The 16,198-nt window shown below is 41.0% G+C and overlaps 2 protein-coding genes across 2 annotated transcripts; both read left to right on the top strand.

The window, feature by feature from the left end:
- The first annotated feature begins 123 nt into the window (after positions 1 to 123).
- On the top strand, positions 124 to 6,078 carry adss1 (adenylosuccinate synthase 1). The gene is made up of 13 exons (XM_076299731.1): positions 124 to 371; positions 1,352 to 1,454; positions 1,564 to 1,626; positions 1,732 to 1,782; positions 1,905 to 1,971; positions 2,181 to 2,288; positions 2,463 to 2,544; positions 2,641 to 2,767; positions 3,578 to 3,732; positions 4,350 to 4,474; positions 4,660 to 4,757; positions 4,868 to 5,017; positions 5,262 to 6,078. Exons 1-13 carry the CDS (start codon positions 186 to 188, stop codon positions 5,312 to 5,314), a joined length of 1,368 nt encoding a protein of 455 aa, XP_076155846.1. The 5' UTR covers positions 124 to 185; the 3' UTR covers positions 5,315 to 6,078.
- A 126-nt stretch (positions 6,079 to 6,204) lies between these two features.
- siva1 (SIVA1, apoptosis-inducing factor) lies at positions 6,205 to 12,601 on the top strand. The gene is made up of 4 exons (XM_076299732.1): positions 6,205 to 6,477; positions 7,916 to 8,110; positions 10,016 to 10,184; positions 12,092 to 12,601. Exons 1-4 carry the CDS (start codon positions 6,357 to 6,359, stop codon positions 12,138 to 12,140), a joined length of 534 nt encoding a protein of 177 aa, XP_076155847.1. The 5' UTR covers positions 6,205 to 6,356; the 3' UTR covers positions 12,141 to 12,601.
- Positions 12,602 to 16,198: the final 3,597 nt, after the last annotated feature.

The raw sequence follows: 16,198 nt of genomic DNA, 5'->3' as shown, positions 1-16,198 counted from the left end.
GTTATATCAGCTAATAATTACGCAAACGTCTTGACCAGTGACTCGTCTTGATCGTGTCACGCCCCCATTCTTGAGGTCCCCTGCCGGGTTGACTCAAACCGTCTGCTAGCAGTTGCTGTGAAGACAGGCTGTACGCCCGCTGATCCATTTCGCACGGCTACTTCAGCAGTCTTAAGTCTACGAAGATGTCGGGCTGGTCAGTAAATGATCATAAGAATTACACAAATCCCCCTGCAGCGGGGCAGAAGCGGCCGCGGAGCGAGACTGGGAACAAAGTTATGGTAGTTCTTGGTGCACAATGGGGAGATGAGGGCAAGGGAAAAGTTGTCGATTTATTGGCGACGGACTCCGACATGGTTTGCAGGTGTCAGGTAGGCCTACTGTACATAATTGTCATCACTGTTGGCCTGTTCCTCTATGTTCAGTTAAGTGATGTATGTATTTGGTTGGTGATGTTATAGGCTACATATAGCCTATATTTGAAAACATAGCCTAAGCCTACATTATCTTCCATCCCGATTCTTTGAAGGGCTTGCAAATTAATATCAGTAATGTTCAATTCAATGACAAAACAGTAGGTCTAACACACCTAGTTCCTAGAACCTTTGTATAGATGTGAAATTTGGATGAGCTGTGAAACACAGGCTGTGAAATGTGATTTAGACTTTCCCCACTGGGTGATAAGATTGCTATTACATTTTTCTTCAGTCCCATAAAACAGAATTATTATTATGAGACAAATTGTAGATTACCTGACACATCCTTACACTTGTGCATGAGACAAAGACCACTTTGACCACAATACATGTGTGCATTCTTCCAGTATGAAATCCCTTTTACTGTCACTGTTTGTGTGGGTCTGTCCATGTCCTCAGTAAATGTCAGTCTCAAACTTCAACCCCACCTCGCAAGGCAGGGTCACATTCCCAGGCTGTCTCGACATGTGAGAAGGCCAGATCCCCCCATGGCCCACCCAATGCAGAAGATGGAACAGACCAAAGCCAAGACTGTTAAAATAGCTCCCTCTCCTGCTGAAGGGGCTTGGGACCACTTGAGGGGGTAGCACAGTGTTCCCATGCCAGTCACATGGGGGGAAAGGGCAAGCCTGTTTGGTAGAAATGGAGAGAGAGAGAGAGTGGGAGGCAAGGTGCACCTAGCCCTCTCAAGTTTGCTCAGTGATGGGGTCTGAAGTCTTCAGATCATGGAGTTCGACTCAGGGTCACTTTTGAATACACTAGACCGGGCCTAAAATGTGTGGGCTCTTTTGGGAAAAGTTCAAGAGATGGTTCATCTGAGAATGTCACTAAGAAGTATCGCAGCTATTTCACTTTGGTCTTTTATTGATTGACAGGGTGGTAACAATGCTGGCCACACAGTGGTAGTAGACGGTCAAGCATACGACTTCCATCTTCTCCCAAGTGGAATCATCAACCCCAAATGCATTTCCCTCATCGGTAAGTGTTGCTGTTGCAATTTCATGTCTTACTTAGGCCCAAATTCCCTTTGCTGCCATTGCCATGTGTGATGTTCAGTTTATACCCTAAAGGTTTTGTTTGTGTTTAGGTAATGGCGTGGTCATCCATTTACCTGGTTTGTTTGAAGAGGGAGAAAAGAATGAGAAGAAAGGTAAAGCAAGATGTCTGACCCACTCAGGCATATTCACACCCACATTCAAAGCATAAAGTTTATGGGTTAATGGCAGATATTGTGCTGTTTTTTTTCTCCTGCAAGGTCTCAAAGGCTGGGAGAAGCGACTGGTCATCTCTGATCGCGCTCACATAGGTATACTACAGAAGATCACATTCAAATAACTGTCATGTCGTACAACACTATGATATATTATCCACATATGATTAATGTAACATGCTGTCTCTGCCTGTCTGTTAATTTGTTCTTTTCTGTAGTGTTTGACTTCCATCAGGAAGTAGACGGCATGCTGGAGGCCCAGAGACAAGCTCAGGAGGGGAAGAGGTGAGAGTGGGGAACAGACTGTTTCCTCCCTATGGTCTTTACATGTGTACACAGACACGCAGACACACACATGCCTACAACCACACACACACATGTACACTACACGCATGAACTCTCATACCCACTCATGCAGTGCAAACAATTCTTTCTCACGTACACACTCATGCAGTGTAGCCAATGAAATGTAATAATCTGATTATCTTTAACAGCATTGGTACAACAAAGAAAGGCATCGGACCCACATACACAAGCAAGGCATCTCGTACTGGGCTTCGTGTGTGTGACCTTCTAGCTGACTTCAAAGAGTTTTCGGCCAAGTAAGACCATTTAGCCCACTGTCTGACTAATTTATTCACATTCATATAAAAAAAGCAGGACAGTCATAACTAGAATAAAATGTACCATCTTCATTCTTGAGAAATGGATTACAGTTGTGTTCAGCGATGAAATGCACTGAGGAGAAACCCAAATGTCATCATTGTCGTCCTTAGGTTCAAGCATCTGGTTCAGCAGTACCAGTCCATGTATCCTGGTCTTAAAGTTGATACCGACAGTCAGTTGAAAAAGCTGAAGGTTTGTAAAGCTGAAGGTCATATTATGAGCAGTGATGGAAAGGTTTTTATGAATTACTTTTAAAAACAATTTGTTGTGTTATTTTGTGTTATTTAGGAGTATGCGGAGAAGCTCAGACCCATGGTGAGAGATGGGGTTCATTTCATGTTCGAGGCTCTGCATGGACCACCAAAGAAAATCCTTGCTGAAGGGGCCAATGCCGCTCTCCTTGACATTGACTTTGGTAAGGCCTCTGCTGTAATCATCATTATCATTATCCTCTTCTTCCTCCCTCTTGTCATCATCATCATTATCTTCTTCAAACATGAGAACAAAACATGCTGTACAAACCAGGTCTATACAAATGAAAACACCAAAAATCTCAAAGGGTTTTGATTCTCATCCTAGCAAGAGATGACATTTTACAAGTGAATATTCATAGAGGAGCTTAAATGGTCGAAACTGAGAAATCGAGAAATAGGACCATTTTTGGATAGTTAGGACATGGTAAGGAACAATCATCGAAATAGCTAACTGACTTGAGCCAGATGAGTCACTTGACTCGCTTTGGCAGAATGTTGATTAATGTTTCTGCACATCCTTTTATTAACATCTGTAATATATGGCTGAATAGTTTGCCGTTTAGGCAAACCACTCACTTTTACAACATGTAAGGGTGCATCATCTCAGTAACAGTAATACTGAACATTTACAATGTACTGTAGTATGTGTATTGTAGACCTTAAAACTGCTCCCTGCAGAACACAACAAAGAAACAGACAACAGATTGCTTACTGATTGCAAAATGTCTCTTCAATAAGTGTGAGTTATAACAAGAGTCAATCAATCAAAATCAAGAGCATCAAATGCTGGACTTAATAGTAATATTGAACCATTTGTTGTTATTTCAGCAGCAAATAGTAGCCTAACCCTGAGAGAGACTGTATTTCTTCAGAGCAACAGCATTGAAATGTCTAAAAAATATAAGGTTGTGGTTGTCATACAAAAGGGGTTGTCCATTACACTTTTAACAGGGTACCTATTATTTTCTTAGGTACCTATCCTTTTGTAACTTCATCAAACTGTACTGTGGGAGGTGTTTGCACTGGACTTGGCATTCCTCCCGCAAATATTGGAGATGTGTATGGAGTATCTAAGGCTTATACCACAAGAGTGGGCATTGGGGCCTTTCCCACAGAGCAACTCAATGTAAGTGTTTCTAGGCTGATCTCTAGGTCTGATTCTGCTTCTTATTCCGATTCTCTGATCCTAATATTCCTCCTGTTTCATACTCCGATGTCATGGAATGATTATATAAGTACCATGATTATAATTCCAAACCTACCCTTATAAAGACTGTATGACCATGACCCCATGCTTGACCGTCATGTCATGACAAATTCATAGTAATTGTCATGGACAATTTGACGTGTATGTCACAGAGGCTCCTGTTGCATGGCATACGCCGTGACCTTTACATATGGATTAACCCACTGGACCAGCTGTCAGAATGCGTGAGGGAACTGTTAAAAAACCTGATAGCTTCACGGACAGTCACATGGGCCATAGATAAATTTAGGGCCAGTTCTAGGGTCACAGATAGATTTACGGCCGGGTCAGAGATTGGGTTACTGGAATATGCCCCCTAGCAGGACATATGCTGGAAATTTATAAGGCAAGCCCTTAGTGTTTGGACAGCATATCGACTCAATTTACTGTCCCATCAGAAGGGCCTTGATTCTTTTTACAAGCTATGTTGTGGTGGGTTGTATTGGAGAAATTGTATTGGAGAAGGGATGTGTGAATGTCCTATTCTTCCTCCTCAGCAAATAGGAGAGCTGCTGCAGACACGGGGTCATGAGGTGGGCGTGACCACAGGCAGGAAGAGGCGTTGTGGTTGGCTGGATCTGGTCATCCTGAGATATGCCCACATGATCAATGGTTTTACAGCGTGAGTGGAATATGATGGCTTGTCTTTGACATGTTTGAGTCTCTCATTAGCCTGTTGAATGGGGAAATATCACCCTCTACTGTTAGAATGCAATGACTTAAGCTAAATGATGTATCTGGGTAAAACAAAACTCTACAAACCTTAACAGAAGAACATAAAGCAAGTTGTAATTTTTCCTTTTACAGTATTGCACTAACTAAACTGGATATTCTTGACGTTCTGGATGAGATCAAAGTTGGTGTGGCCTATAAACTCAATGGAAAACGTATCCCCCATTTCCCATGTAATTATGATGTCCTAAAGCTATTATGCTACTCTTTCACATACCAACCCCCAGACCCACTACATTCCACACCCAAATTAATCTCCCACCATATTCTCTCCTTTCCTCAGCTAACATGGATGTTTTAAACAAAGTGGAGGTGGAGTATGAAACCTTCCCTGGCTGGAAGACAGACACATCATCTACTAGGAAATGGGCTGACCTCCCACCAAAAGCCCAGAACTACATCCGCTTTGTGGAGAACCAGATTGGTGTTCCTAGTAAGTGAAACCAACCACAGGTCAAAGTCTCATCAGTACACATGTAAGATTATATGCTTACCAATTATCGAATTGTCTAGACTAAGTTAACAATGTTATCCGTAGTATTATTTGCATAAAAAGCGGATTAGATTTAAATTTAAAGGAAAGACAAAAATTAAGATATTTATATATATAAAAAAAAATCTCTGTGGTTTTTGTTCCTCTTGTTCATGCATCTGTCCTTTTTCCGTCTCTCCAACAGTTAAGTGGGTTGGCGTTGGACCGTCCAGAGAGTGCATGATACAGATGTTCTAGAATGCCTCTGCATCATCCAGATGTTCTGGAATGCCTTAGCATTATCCATAGGTTCTCCAGTTCTTCAGTATGTCGCTGAGATGGCAGCTGACGCATCTTGGAAGCATCTCAAGTCCCATCTGCCATCTCCATCTAAACACCAGACGGAATGAAACATTACACACACCTAGGCCTACATTTACTTCATAGGCTGTCCTTTCAGCTTAAACTGTTTTCAGAGGGCATGGCATATTAATGACCTCATCCCAGAATCAGAGTTATGGACACAACAACACTGAAATGGCTGGTCCTCTGATAAGGAACTGTCTAAAGGTTTACAGAAGGCAGTGTTTTACTCAGAAACATAGTTGTTGTGGAACCAGTTTTTTGTTAATCCCACTGCTTGTTTGCACTATAAATATGTGTGGGACAGTTAGCCTACTGAGTTAGTTTCATGTGACATGGGGCTTTCTATTGAAGTGTTATCCATTTTTCATGGACAGTCACTTTTGATGAGGCATTATCTTGACATTAAAGTGTCAAAACAAGAAGTATCTCTGGCATCCTCATGTTACTTTGTATTTTGTGTTGGGAAAGTTTGTTTGTTTGTTTTCTCATAATAATTAAACGGGATAGTGTACTTTCTACATGCATGAATTACGTTGAACAGTAATGTTTTATTCTGTTGATTTTTGTTGTTGATGATTATGTTGTTATTATTAATTTGGTGTAATTTGGATAAGGGATTTTGGCTTTGCAATAAATTCCAATATATGTTAGTGTCACAGTTATTGTATAACTTGCAATTTTAGGTGATACTGAATTTTCACTCCATACCAGTAGGTGGAGGTCGTTTAGTCATTGCAAAACACAGAAGAAGCCAAGGGTGATAAAGAGCGCCTGGCCTGGCCCACATCCAAACTTGAAGGAGGGCCTGCGTGAGTTCCCGCGAAATCGTGTTTATACCTCAACACGGAGGAGCGTTTCCCGCAGTTCAAGAGCTTTGTTTGCGGGATCAAAAACCTGCAATAACGTTAAAGAAACTATTTCATACTTTGTAGATATGCCTAAGAGATCCTGTCCATTTACGGAGACATTCTCCTCACAATATAAAATTCATGTTAGTCAAAAGGAATTAAGCAGTCATGGAGTGTTTGGGAACATGTACCGACAAGAAATATACGGTGAGACATTTGAAGTTACTGCTCAATTGCTTCACAACCTCAAAAGAGACCGCTTTTATTGTTTAAATTACTCATTTGTAGCCTATGTGTTATATTTTTGAAGTGCTGCCAGTTTTTCGACAATGTTAACAGTTAGTGTTAACGTTAGCTAAGTGAACAGGTCTCGAATGTGTTATCAAGCTAACGTAACGTTAATGCTAACCTAGCCTCAAATCAAAATAAGTTACCAGAGACATTTTAGGTTGACACGGCTTAGCTTAACTGCTAGTGACTATAGCTAGTGCTGCTGTCTCATCTCACATAACGTGTTTCCGCAATCAAGCACGTTTCACTTGTTAATGAAATCGTCCATGTTAACGTTACTTTTGTTTGAGTTTCCATTTAAATCATGGCATGGTTATGTAGTTGAAACTCCGTAGACGTCGAACAAACCGTAACTTATAACAGCTGCTAAGAGGCCAACTTGTTTCAATGTGGGAGTTTAACAAATGTGAGTTAACGTTAGCATCGATGTTGGCTTTTTGATCGTGATTACGCGTATGCCATGCCATAACGTTAGATTGTATCTTGGCCAATTTGGTGGTACAGGGCGAATCGACAGCCTTTTGATACTGTCATGCAATATTTTGTATGTTAAACAAAGATCCTTTAGAACAAGCTAAAGCGTTGAACCCATGAGTCTTGACTTTTCAACCCATTGTGATTGAGACGTCGGGGCAAAAAAACTATTTCCGTTTGGTAACTTAACACTCCTAAAACTCACTTCAGGAAGTAAACATTGCCTCATTAAAAACTATTGCGTGTTAAATTTAAACATGTTACTTATGCTGGTGTTGGAGTGTTCTATTAGGCATTTTAAGATGCGCAAAGATTACCTCCTGTCAGAGCAGCTTAATTAGCAATGTGCGGTGATTCTGTAGCCTCTTTGCTGTCTCTTAACGATAGAAAGCTGCACAAGTAGAGGTTAAAGTTTGGGGAAACAGGTGAGTGTCACGTAGCGCCACACTCCTGGGTAATGTAGTTTAATTCATTAACCCCGGAGTACACACAGAACCTGATTTGGAGTACAGTGCAGGTACCTTTCATGTTTTTACTTCGTACCAGCCCACTTCGAGCACTGCTTCTATTTCATTCTCTCCTTTTTCTTTTACCACTTTCTCCTTTGCTTTGACCCCTTTTTGGCAAGTACCTAAATGTCTGCATGATCATCCTCTGGTAATGGTATTTATTGTAGTAAATTCGTCTTTGCAATGTAGCTTGAATGTTATTGCTCGGATCTGATGTCTGTCCTCTTCAATTTGAACTGTTAATGGGGTGAAGATGCATTTGGGCATATTTCAGATTTTACTTATGTTTCTCAGAAGTGGCTCCAGTTCTGAATGCTGACCTGATTTGTTGGCATGACTTCCCGCTGATATTTGACCAATTTGCCCTTTAGAAAAGACGAAGAACTTGCTTTTCAATGGGACCAAAGCCGTTATGGACAGACTATGGAAAGTGAGCGGGGAGGACAAGTCATGTAATGGCCATCTCTCCAAAGAGGCTCCTATGGCAAATGGAGCCCACACTCTCCTCAAGGGACAGACTGTGATTGGATTCGACGGCAAGCTCAAAAAGACAACAGCTGCTCCAGGTAATTCCTGTATGGTCTAGGCCACACGTGCAATTTCTAACTCTGTGATTCCTGATATGTTGGACCGGTATGTCCGGGAATTTAGAATTGCAACACGTTTCCGCTCACTTTTAGGGGAACACAAACCCCTTTGATTGAATAGAAACCAGTGGTGTTGCACTGATGGGCAGAGTAAAGGGCTGATAAATATGCAATCTTTCAGTAAACATGAATAAAAGGAACAAGGTTGATGTCAGTTATCTCTATGTACCTGGGATTTAAACAAGCATTACGTTCCTATTTTATGCTCATTCCAGTTTACTTATTTTATTTAATTTAAGTATCACAAACAATGTCATGGTTGAAGTGTTATCAATGCCCAGTGTTTACCTGCCTTTTACTGAGTGTTTAGCTATGTTTGGCAAACTTTACATGTCAGAATGTCATTTACACAAGTTACAACTTAATTCTACCACTTGAAATAAGAATATTTCTACAACCAAGGCCAGATAATTGGCTGTGTTATACCAGATACATTTCCCACCCCTTCCTGTAGTCCTGTAGTAACCAACCAGATTTTGATCCTTTTTTGCCTTATTCTAGCAGTTTGCGGGGAGATATTTATATTAGGGCTCAATCAATTAAAACATGTAATCTAATTAATTACATACTCTGATTAAATAATCTAAATGAATCGCATGCATCTATTTTTGCTATGAACATATCTTAAAAACAAGTTTGGCAGATGAGTGAAATCAATGAACAGCCAAACCAACATTATAGACTTTAAAGTTCAACGTGTCTCTCTTTTTTATTATAATTTTCCCTTTGGGTCAGGCATCAGCATATAATGCCTGGTGTCAGTTTTAGCATGATAAATGCAAATGATTGAAGTTACCGCTCACTGTCAATGACGTGCAGAGTAGGCTACCCTAACACCATGTGTGGAATACCATATGATTTATCCTTTTTTTGGCCATTCAAACATGTAGATTTTTATTCACTAGGTGGTTGCCTTTTCTATCCAGTATGTATAAGTATATATACTCTTTTGATCCTGTGAGGGGAAATTTGGTCACTGCATTTATCCCAATCCGTGAATTAGTGAGACACACTCAGCACACAGTGAACACACAGTGAGGTGAAGCACACACTAATCCCGACGCAGTGAGCTGACTTACTACAGCGGCGCTTGGGGAGCAGTGAGGGGTTAGGTGCCTTGCTCAAGGGCACTTCAGCCGTTCCTACTGGTCAGGGTTCGAACCGGCAACCCTCCGGTTACAAGTTCGAAGCGCTAACCAGTAGGCCACGGCTGCCCAAGGTGGGAGTCCAGGATAAGAAATAGCAGTTCAAGAAAATAAACTAAATAATTAGAAATTAAAGCAGCATAGCCTGCAAGTGGAAATTTAATTTGTGAAGTGATTGAGTGGAGTGGAACTAAATGTAACCACCTTCTACATACTTTTGAAGACATTTTGTTTCAAGTGTGCAACAAATGTAGTCAATTTATTCGTTGTTTAGTTAGTTGGTCATAGGGTAGGCTCAGCAAAACGTTAGCAAAGTTAACTTAGACAAGGCTGACGGCTAGCATTATCTTCAAGAGGTGTGTTAACTCGTGGGCTTAACTCTGGATTGTTTTGCATTAAGGGGTGCTAATTCAGATGTGACGAACTCCTATGGTAGGCAATGGAAATTCCTTACTGTAGAAATAGTAGATTGATGCTCCTGTCAACATTATTGGTCTGGGCATTCTTTTTAAAACATAGGCTTATGCTAAATGTTTCATTCAAAGCAGTGCTTTAGTGCTTAAAGTGACGGGCCTAAAAGTTTGCCTATAAAAGCTTCCACATTTAGCTAGTTAGCAAGCTAACAGTTTTACTTTGGAGCTAACAGTAAATGTTTGTCTGTTTGTGTTTGTGTTGGAAGATTGTGTATCCATGGATGGTGCGGCAGCTCCCACAGGCTGCAGTGTGTGCCTGAAGGCCAGTGCGTCCAGAAAGCCCTGCTCTCAGTGTGAACGTCCAATCTGCACCTCCTGCACCCAGCAGTGCATCGGCTGCACCAGTCACTGCTGCACCTTCTGTATCACTGTAGAGTGAGTACAACAAAACACGCACACACTGTCTGCCTGCATTAGCATGGATCAATTGTTCTACATTTACTCCTAATGCCTGCATTACCATGGAGCGCATACATGCACACTTAGGTTAGAATAAGTATAGTATACTCTGTTCCAACCCACACCTTCCTTGCTTCACCACAGAGTATTTTCTGCAAATTCATTGATGGGATGGTCATTCAGTACATTTACAGACCTGCCAACCCGTACCTGTGAGCCAAGTGTTCACTCGCATTCACTTAGGCCTAATAGTTTGATGTTACCTTGTAATGTTATTATTATTGTTCAACTCTTATTTCAGTAAGTATTATATTTTCCATGTGTCGCTGATGGTTAAAGTTTTCATAACTTAAAGGCCCTCAAGGAGCGCCGCAGACCTTTCCAAGGTCAAATGTAGCCATAAACGAGTCTACATTTAAAAGTGTAGGATAGATCATGTGTTCCTATATGGAACGGTTCCTGATCGCAATATATTTTGAAAGAATTGTGGGTGTTGTATTTTAGTCACCTTGGGTTCATACAAGGAATGTGGTCTTAAACTGTTGTCCAGAAGGGGGAGCTGTAAGCTGTGCTTTAGGGCTCAGTAGGATAGATTTAGTGATCGCTTTACCTGCAACATGGCCACTTCACCACACATTGTTTGTTTAGAATTGCTTCATTGTTAATATAGGGTTAATATTTTGTCATTGGTTGTGATGTCTGAGCCAAATTGATTGTTATTCCTCAATTTAAAGGTACACTATACAAGATTTTCACCTTAGTATAACCTTTACGAAGCTAATTTGATGGTAAATGAACTTGTAATGGGCAAATCGTTCACCCAGCATAGCTATACAGTATAGACATAGCGAGTTGCTACCGAGAAAACCAGCCATGCAACTTCAAGAACGGTGGCCCGACAAATCCCGCGAGAATAGTGAAACATTACCTTGTCAGTAGATATACTGGGTTCCCACGGGTCATGGAATTTCTGGAATATCATGGATCTTTAGGAAGTCTATTCCAGACATGGAAAGTCAGGAAATTTTATCATTTTTGGGCCAAAATCTTGGAATATCAGGGAATTTCATTAATATGAATATATTTTCATGGTTGTTAGCTGGTTATTAGCTTTACTGCTTGCTTGAGTGTGCCAACTGTGCCCATTTATTCTTCTCCCGCTCTAAAAAATTAAAGGTTCTTGAACGCTACATGGGTGCTCTGAAATCATTGGTCGGTATATTGTACTTTTCATTATATAGTAAGTCATGGAAATTCAGTTTTTGTTTTGTCAGGGAAAAGTCATAGAATTTTACTTTTCACTTAGAGTTGGAACTCTGGATATAGCTCTTTGGAGATTGGTTTTTGCCTGTTGTTAATCCTTCACCTCTACAACAAAAGCATTTTCATTGTGTACAGGGGGGACAAGTCACAAGAAGTTTGCTATTTACAAGTGCATTGTAAAATATAAATATATCGTGACTCTTGAGGGAGCTCTACAATAGCCAAATGATTTTGATTGCTATAAATGAAGTTTGTTTTGTCTTTTTAGTTGATCGTAGAGTTGGTTACTGTAGTAAAGTGCCTTTCTGACCTTGTGTTGAACTCAAATTTGGTTTGTGTAACTCTGCCTCTAGCCTCTGGGGTTAAGATCAATGAAGGGGTGGGCAAACATACTACTAGATATTCATGAGGTGCTGACTGCTATATATGGCCAGGAAAGAATTAGCACTTCAGTTACAACATTTCTCCATTTAGGTTCTGTTATTCAGGTTGCACTCAAACTAACTTTGCTACTTTGAGTGTGTGATTCTCTTTATTCTTTCTATGAGAAGATCCGGTTCTGTTCATCAGTAGCACTAAAGACCATGTAGTCTAAAATATTGCTTCATGTATCTCTGCAGTTACACTGATCGGTATGACAAGGCTTATTGCTGTAGCTGCTCATCGTAATCGAAGACTGAAGGACCATGAAGCCAACTAAAGGACTGGAATATGCTTGAACTCTTTTTAAACTGTAATGATGCATTGAAATCAATTAAGACTATATTTTATATGCATGTTTACGTTTTTACTGCAATACTTCTGTATAAATGTGTACATTTGTGTGTTTCCTGTAATAAAGTCTTTAAAGGAGTGGCTGTGTTTGTTTATAAGATGTATGTCTATCATGAAAGTTGTACTGAATCTTTGTTTAACTGAGGGAGTGAAAAACATTGGACCTCTTATTTCCAAATAGTGCGGAAATGTTCCTTATCTGAATAAGATGTTTTCTATTTCCATCCCATTTCCCCTAATACCTGTGGCCTTTGAGTGATGTGTATTTGTAGGATGCAAGACTTGACATTGCTGAACATTTGTAGTGTGTATTCGCTGAAGTTTTATATCCTGTTCAATAAATTCTTTATCTGGTACACGTATAGTTTTGTGGAACTTCATGAGCGCTCTTCTATCATGGACAACAAATAATACCAGTTCTTACCTGGAAATGTCCACAAAGGTTTCATTTCCACAAATGTAGCACATCTGATTTTAGACATTTAATCAAATACTATTATCTTTTAGTGTGCTATGTGACCAGGAATCTACTTGTAGGTCATTTGAATGTGTGACTAGCTACTTAAGATTTGTCAATAGCATAGTAGTTGCCACAACAAAGTTGGACAAAAACCTATCCATAACCATAATGTATATAGAATCAGTTGGTGTGTTTTGTCTCTATTGTTCTGTGTAAGAGGGGTATGTGATTTTCTCAGGTTTCATTCCAACAGCTGAGATTCTTGAATATTCACTTAACAAAAAAGAGACAAGCTTATAGTCCATTACACCAGCAGACATTTACATGCTCAACTGATGCTACCAAAAGCTGCCTCTGTAAAACTCTGAACACGTCTGTGATAATATTACAGTAAACCACATCTGTGTTTCACTTTCTTTATAATGCCCTTATCTGTTGTTCACACACTTAAGCACCGCACTGACCTTTCCTCATGACTTCCTCTTTGTGACTACTCTACATGCACTGGGTGAATGAATACCATCAGTCTACAATGTATTGTGTCAATCCATGCAGTGTATAGTGCCAGCCAGCGGCCACCCAAGAGATGTTGATGTCTTATTTGAGACTAAGCATGACATGATTAAGTCCACTCTACAAAAAACTACATAAAATAATTGACTCAGTCCTGATAGTCCATGGCCTCTTCAATTCTGTCAAAGATTCTGATTCTGGAATAGATAAGACCTGTATCAGGTTCTGGTCCAGTGTACGGGGGTCTAGTCAATGCAGTGTCTGTCTTGCTGTCTAGGATGGGTGTTCAAACATTTTTTGACTGACTATACCACTATAGGGTCAGCTCTTTGTTTTCAGTTTTACATGCCCTCAATTGACCCACTAAGAGCCATAGTGGGAATTATGTATTATCTAAGAATCATTTACAAAAATATGTATTATCTAAACAAATCTGAAAATAAATTTGAATTACCTTTATCTTAAAGAAAATGATAAACAGACCAGTGAATTTGCTTGCAAAATGATTAATCAGTATTGGCTATGATCGAGTAGTTTTCCCATATACCTCTGATTGTTAACTCCTGCATTAACACCATAATTACTAAGAACTGTCAGAAATATAGTGAAATGTACCAAATCAAAACACTGTCATATTTTGGGGAAGGGGCCGCAGATAGGCCCCAGACTTGTCTGCTCTAGGGAGAGTACCACTGTTCATGCCAAACTTCCACCAACAGAGGGCAGCTCTGGCCCAAACCCAAACTAATTATCAATTAACTTGGGCACACCATGGAAATACGTCAATTAAATAAAGGCTGTATTGTCTGTGTGAGCCTTCACACTGATCTCAGATTTGGATACTGCTTACTTTTTGTCTCTTGGAAAATCACAGCAAAGCCTTCCTACTTCAGTTCTCGTTTTAAAAAAACAAACAAATCTAATATCTAATGCATTTCTAATCTCATTTCAAACCTAATGTCATATTGCAGATGTTCGAAATGGGGGGAGAAAAAAAAAAGAAAGATGATTGGGTATCAGGGTGGCAGCCCTTGACAACAGTTGGGCCACCCGTTCATGATCTGCTCGGCCAGTTGTGACCAGTCTGCGGGGAGTTCTCCGCGGTTGGTATCTGCAAGGCGACGCTTGATTTCTGGCTGAGTGCGCAAGCAGCTGGTTCCGATGGTGGGGAGGAGGCGTCCGCATGTCCCAGGCAGCCTGTCTTAAATAATGGTCCTCCGTTAGAGTCAGCCTGTTGGGCCCCACACACGGATTCGGCCAGGGAGGGGCGAGGTGGGCCGGCGGGCGGGTGGGTGGGGGAGCTACAAAGGCACAATGGCATCTCTTGTCCTGTGTGATACCTTTATGCTTGGGTCATTTCTCAACATCTGATCTGAGACTTAAACTGCTTTAAAGTTTCATTGTTTCATTGTGAGGAAACATGTGTGTGAGATATGTAATTGGTAGTTTGGATTAATCCTTTCTCTAGTGTGGCTTGAGGTGATAATACAGGCGTTTAGTCGTATGAGTGTTGGGCGATCTTCGATGGTACAGTCTGATTAGTTGTCTGCTGAGCTCCATCCTCCAAGTCCATCTTCGAGTGATGTTTTTTGAATGGTGAAGTGGTGAAGCGATTCTTTTTTAAATGGCACCATGCATGCAGCTGTTGTGGTTTTTCATCGTGAGCCCCCGAGCCCTGGCGATTTACTGAAAAAGGTCATGCTCAGACTTCCAGGCTGGGGTCCTCCTCCATCTCTCCTCTCCCCGTCTCCCCCCTCCTCCGGGGGGCACATGCCAGGGCCTGCTCTGGGGTGGGCCTGCTGGCTGCCGTTCTGCTGGACTTAAGACCAGGCGTGTGGCTTTGTCTCACTCCCTTTCTTGTAAGGACCAGCTGTGCCTGGAGAAAGAGTGTGTGTGTGTCTGTGTATGTGTCTGTGTGTTGAATGTATGTGTGTGTGTGACTGTGTGTTGAATGTGTGTGTGCTGTGCGATTGTAAGTATATGACTGTGTGTGTGTGTGTGTGTGTGTGTGTGTGTGTGTGTGTGTGTGTGTGTGTGTGTGTGTGTGTGTGTGTGTGTGTGTGTGTGTGTGTGTGTGTGTGTGTGTGTGTGTGTGTGTGTGTGTGTGTGTGTGTGTGTGTGTGTGTGTGTGTGTGTGTGTGTGTGTGTGTGTGTGTGTGTGTGTGTGTGTGTGTGTGTGTGTGTGTGTGTGTGTGTTACTTTGTGTGTTTGGGTGTAAGTGTGTGTGTGTCATGTGTGATTGTAAGTATATGACTGTGTGTGTCTGTGTGTGTGTGTGTGTGGTTGCACTTGTGTGTGTATTTGAATAGGAGAGGGAAAGAGCGCCTTTCTCAGTGATGCTGCTGCTATAAATATGAGTTAGCTAGGGTGAGTAAGTGACAGCTGTGCACTGGGCCAAGGACACTTCAACACCAGCAACTCGGACGCTCGAGGAGGCAACCACAGCCCAACGCTGAGAGACCAACCACACCAGTCAGTATATACTGTTGAAACTACAGTAAGGTCTATCCTGGGCAGGTGGATGATTATAGTGCAGGTGCAAAGTGTGTAAGCACCTGTTGTATCCCTTCTCCTTACAGGCCTTTTACCAGATGATTGTTGATAGCCATAGAGTTGTGTCTGCTCCTGTATTGTTCATCTACTTCATGCCATATGAAAACATCTGTGGATTTAAAATGACATTTCCACACTGTGATGGGGACATAGCAGAACACACACAGTTCTGTGGACTGCAGTTCAATATTTCCTGCTCAATGAAGCAGGTTCTTGTTCTTTATTTGATTTCCTAAATTCTGCCGAGTTGAACCTCAGTAGAATATTATCATAATCAATTTGAATGGACACTCAGAACTTCTATTAAACATGTTGTCCACCACTTGCTGTTTCCAAAATATATTGAGCCAGGTTGTATTAACCTGATTATTATTTCTTTCTGTTTTTATGGAAGCATGGTGATAGAAATTATTGATCTAAAAGACAA

Source organism: Alosa pseudoharengus, unplaced genomic scaffold (assembly GCF_046254945.1).
Source record: "Alosa pseudoharengus isolate Yale_2024_CS ecotype anadromous, Long Island Sound unplaced genomic scaffold, YU_APseudo_1.1 YU_APseudo_1.1_scf_22, whole genome shotgun sequence".
Taxonomy (NCBI): domain Eukaryota; kingdom Metazoa; phylum Chordata; class Actinopteri; order Clupeiformes; family Clupeidae; genus Alosa; species Alosa pseudoharengus.
Note: the sequence above shows the minus strand (reverse complement) of the source record. Positions and strands in the feature narration are given on the sequence as shown.

Bases quoted from the DNA above. Each gene is read 5' to 3' on its own strand.
- siva1 (XM_076299732.1), top strand. From the start codon at position 6,357: ATGCCTAAGAGATCCTGTCCATTTACGGAGACATTCTCCTCACAATAT. The intron at 8,111-10,015 runs GTAATTCCTGTA...TTGTGTTGGAAG, and splicing joins AAAGACAACAGCTGCTCCAG to ATTGTGTATCCATGGATGGT. The intron at 10,185-12,091 runs GTGAGTACAACA...GTATCTCTGCAG, and splicing joins ACCTTCTGTATCACTGTAGA to TTACACTGATCGGTATGACA.
- adss1 (XM_076299731.1), top strand. From the start codon at position 186: ATGTCGGGCTGGTCAGTAAATGATCATAAGAATTACACAAATCCCCCT. The intron at 1,627-1,731 runs GTAAAGCAAGAT...TTCTCCTGCAAG, and splicing joins AGAAAAGAATGAGAAGAAAG to GTCTCAAAGGCTGGGAGAAG. The intron at 5,018-5,261 runs GTAAGTGAAACC...TCTCTCCAACAG, and splicing joins GAACCAGATTGGTGTTCCTA to TTAAGTGGGTTGGCGTTGGA.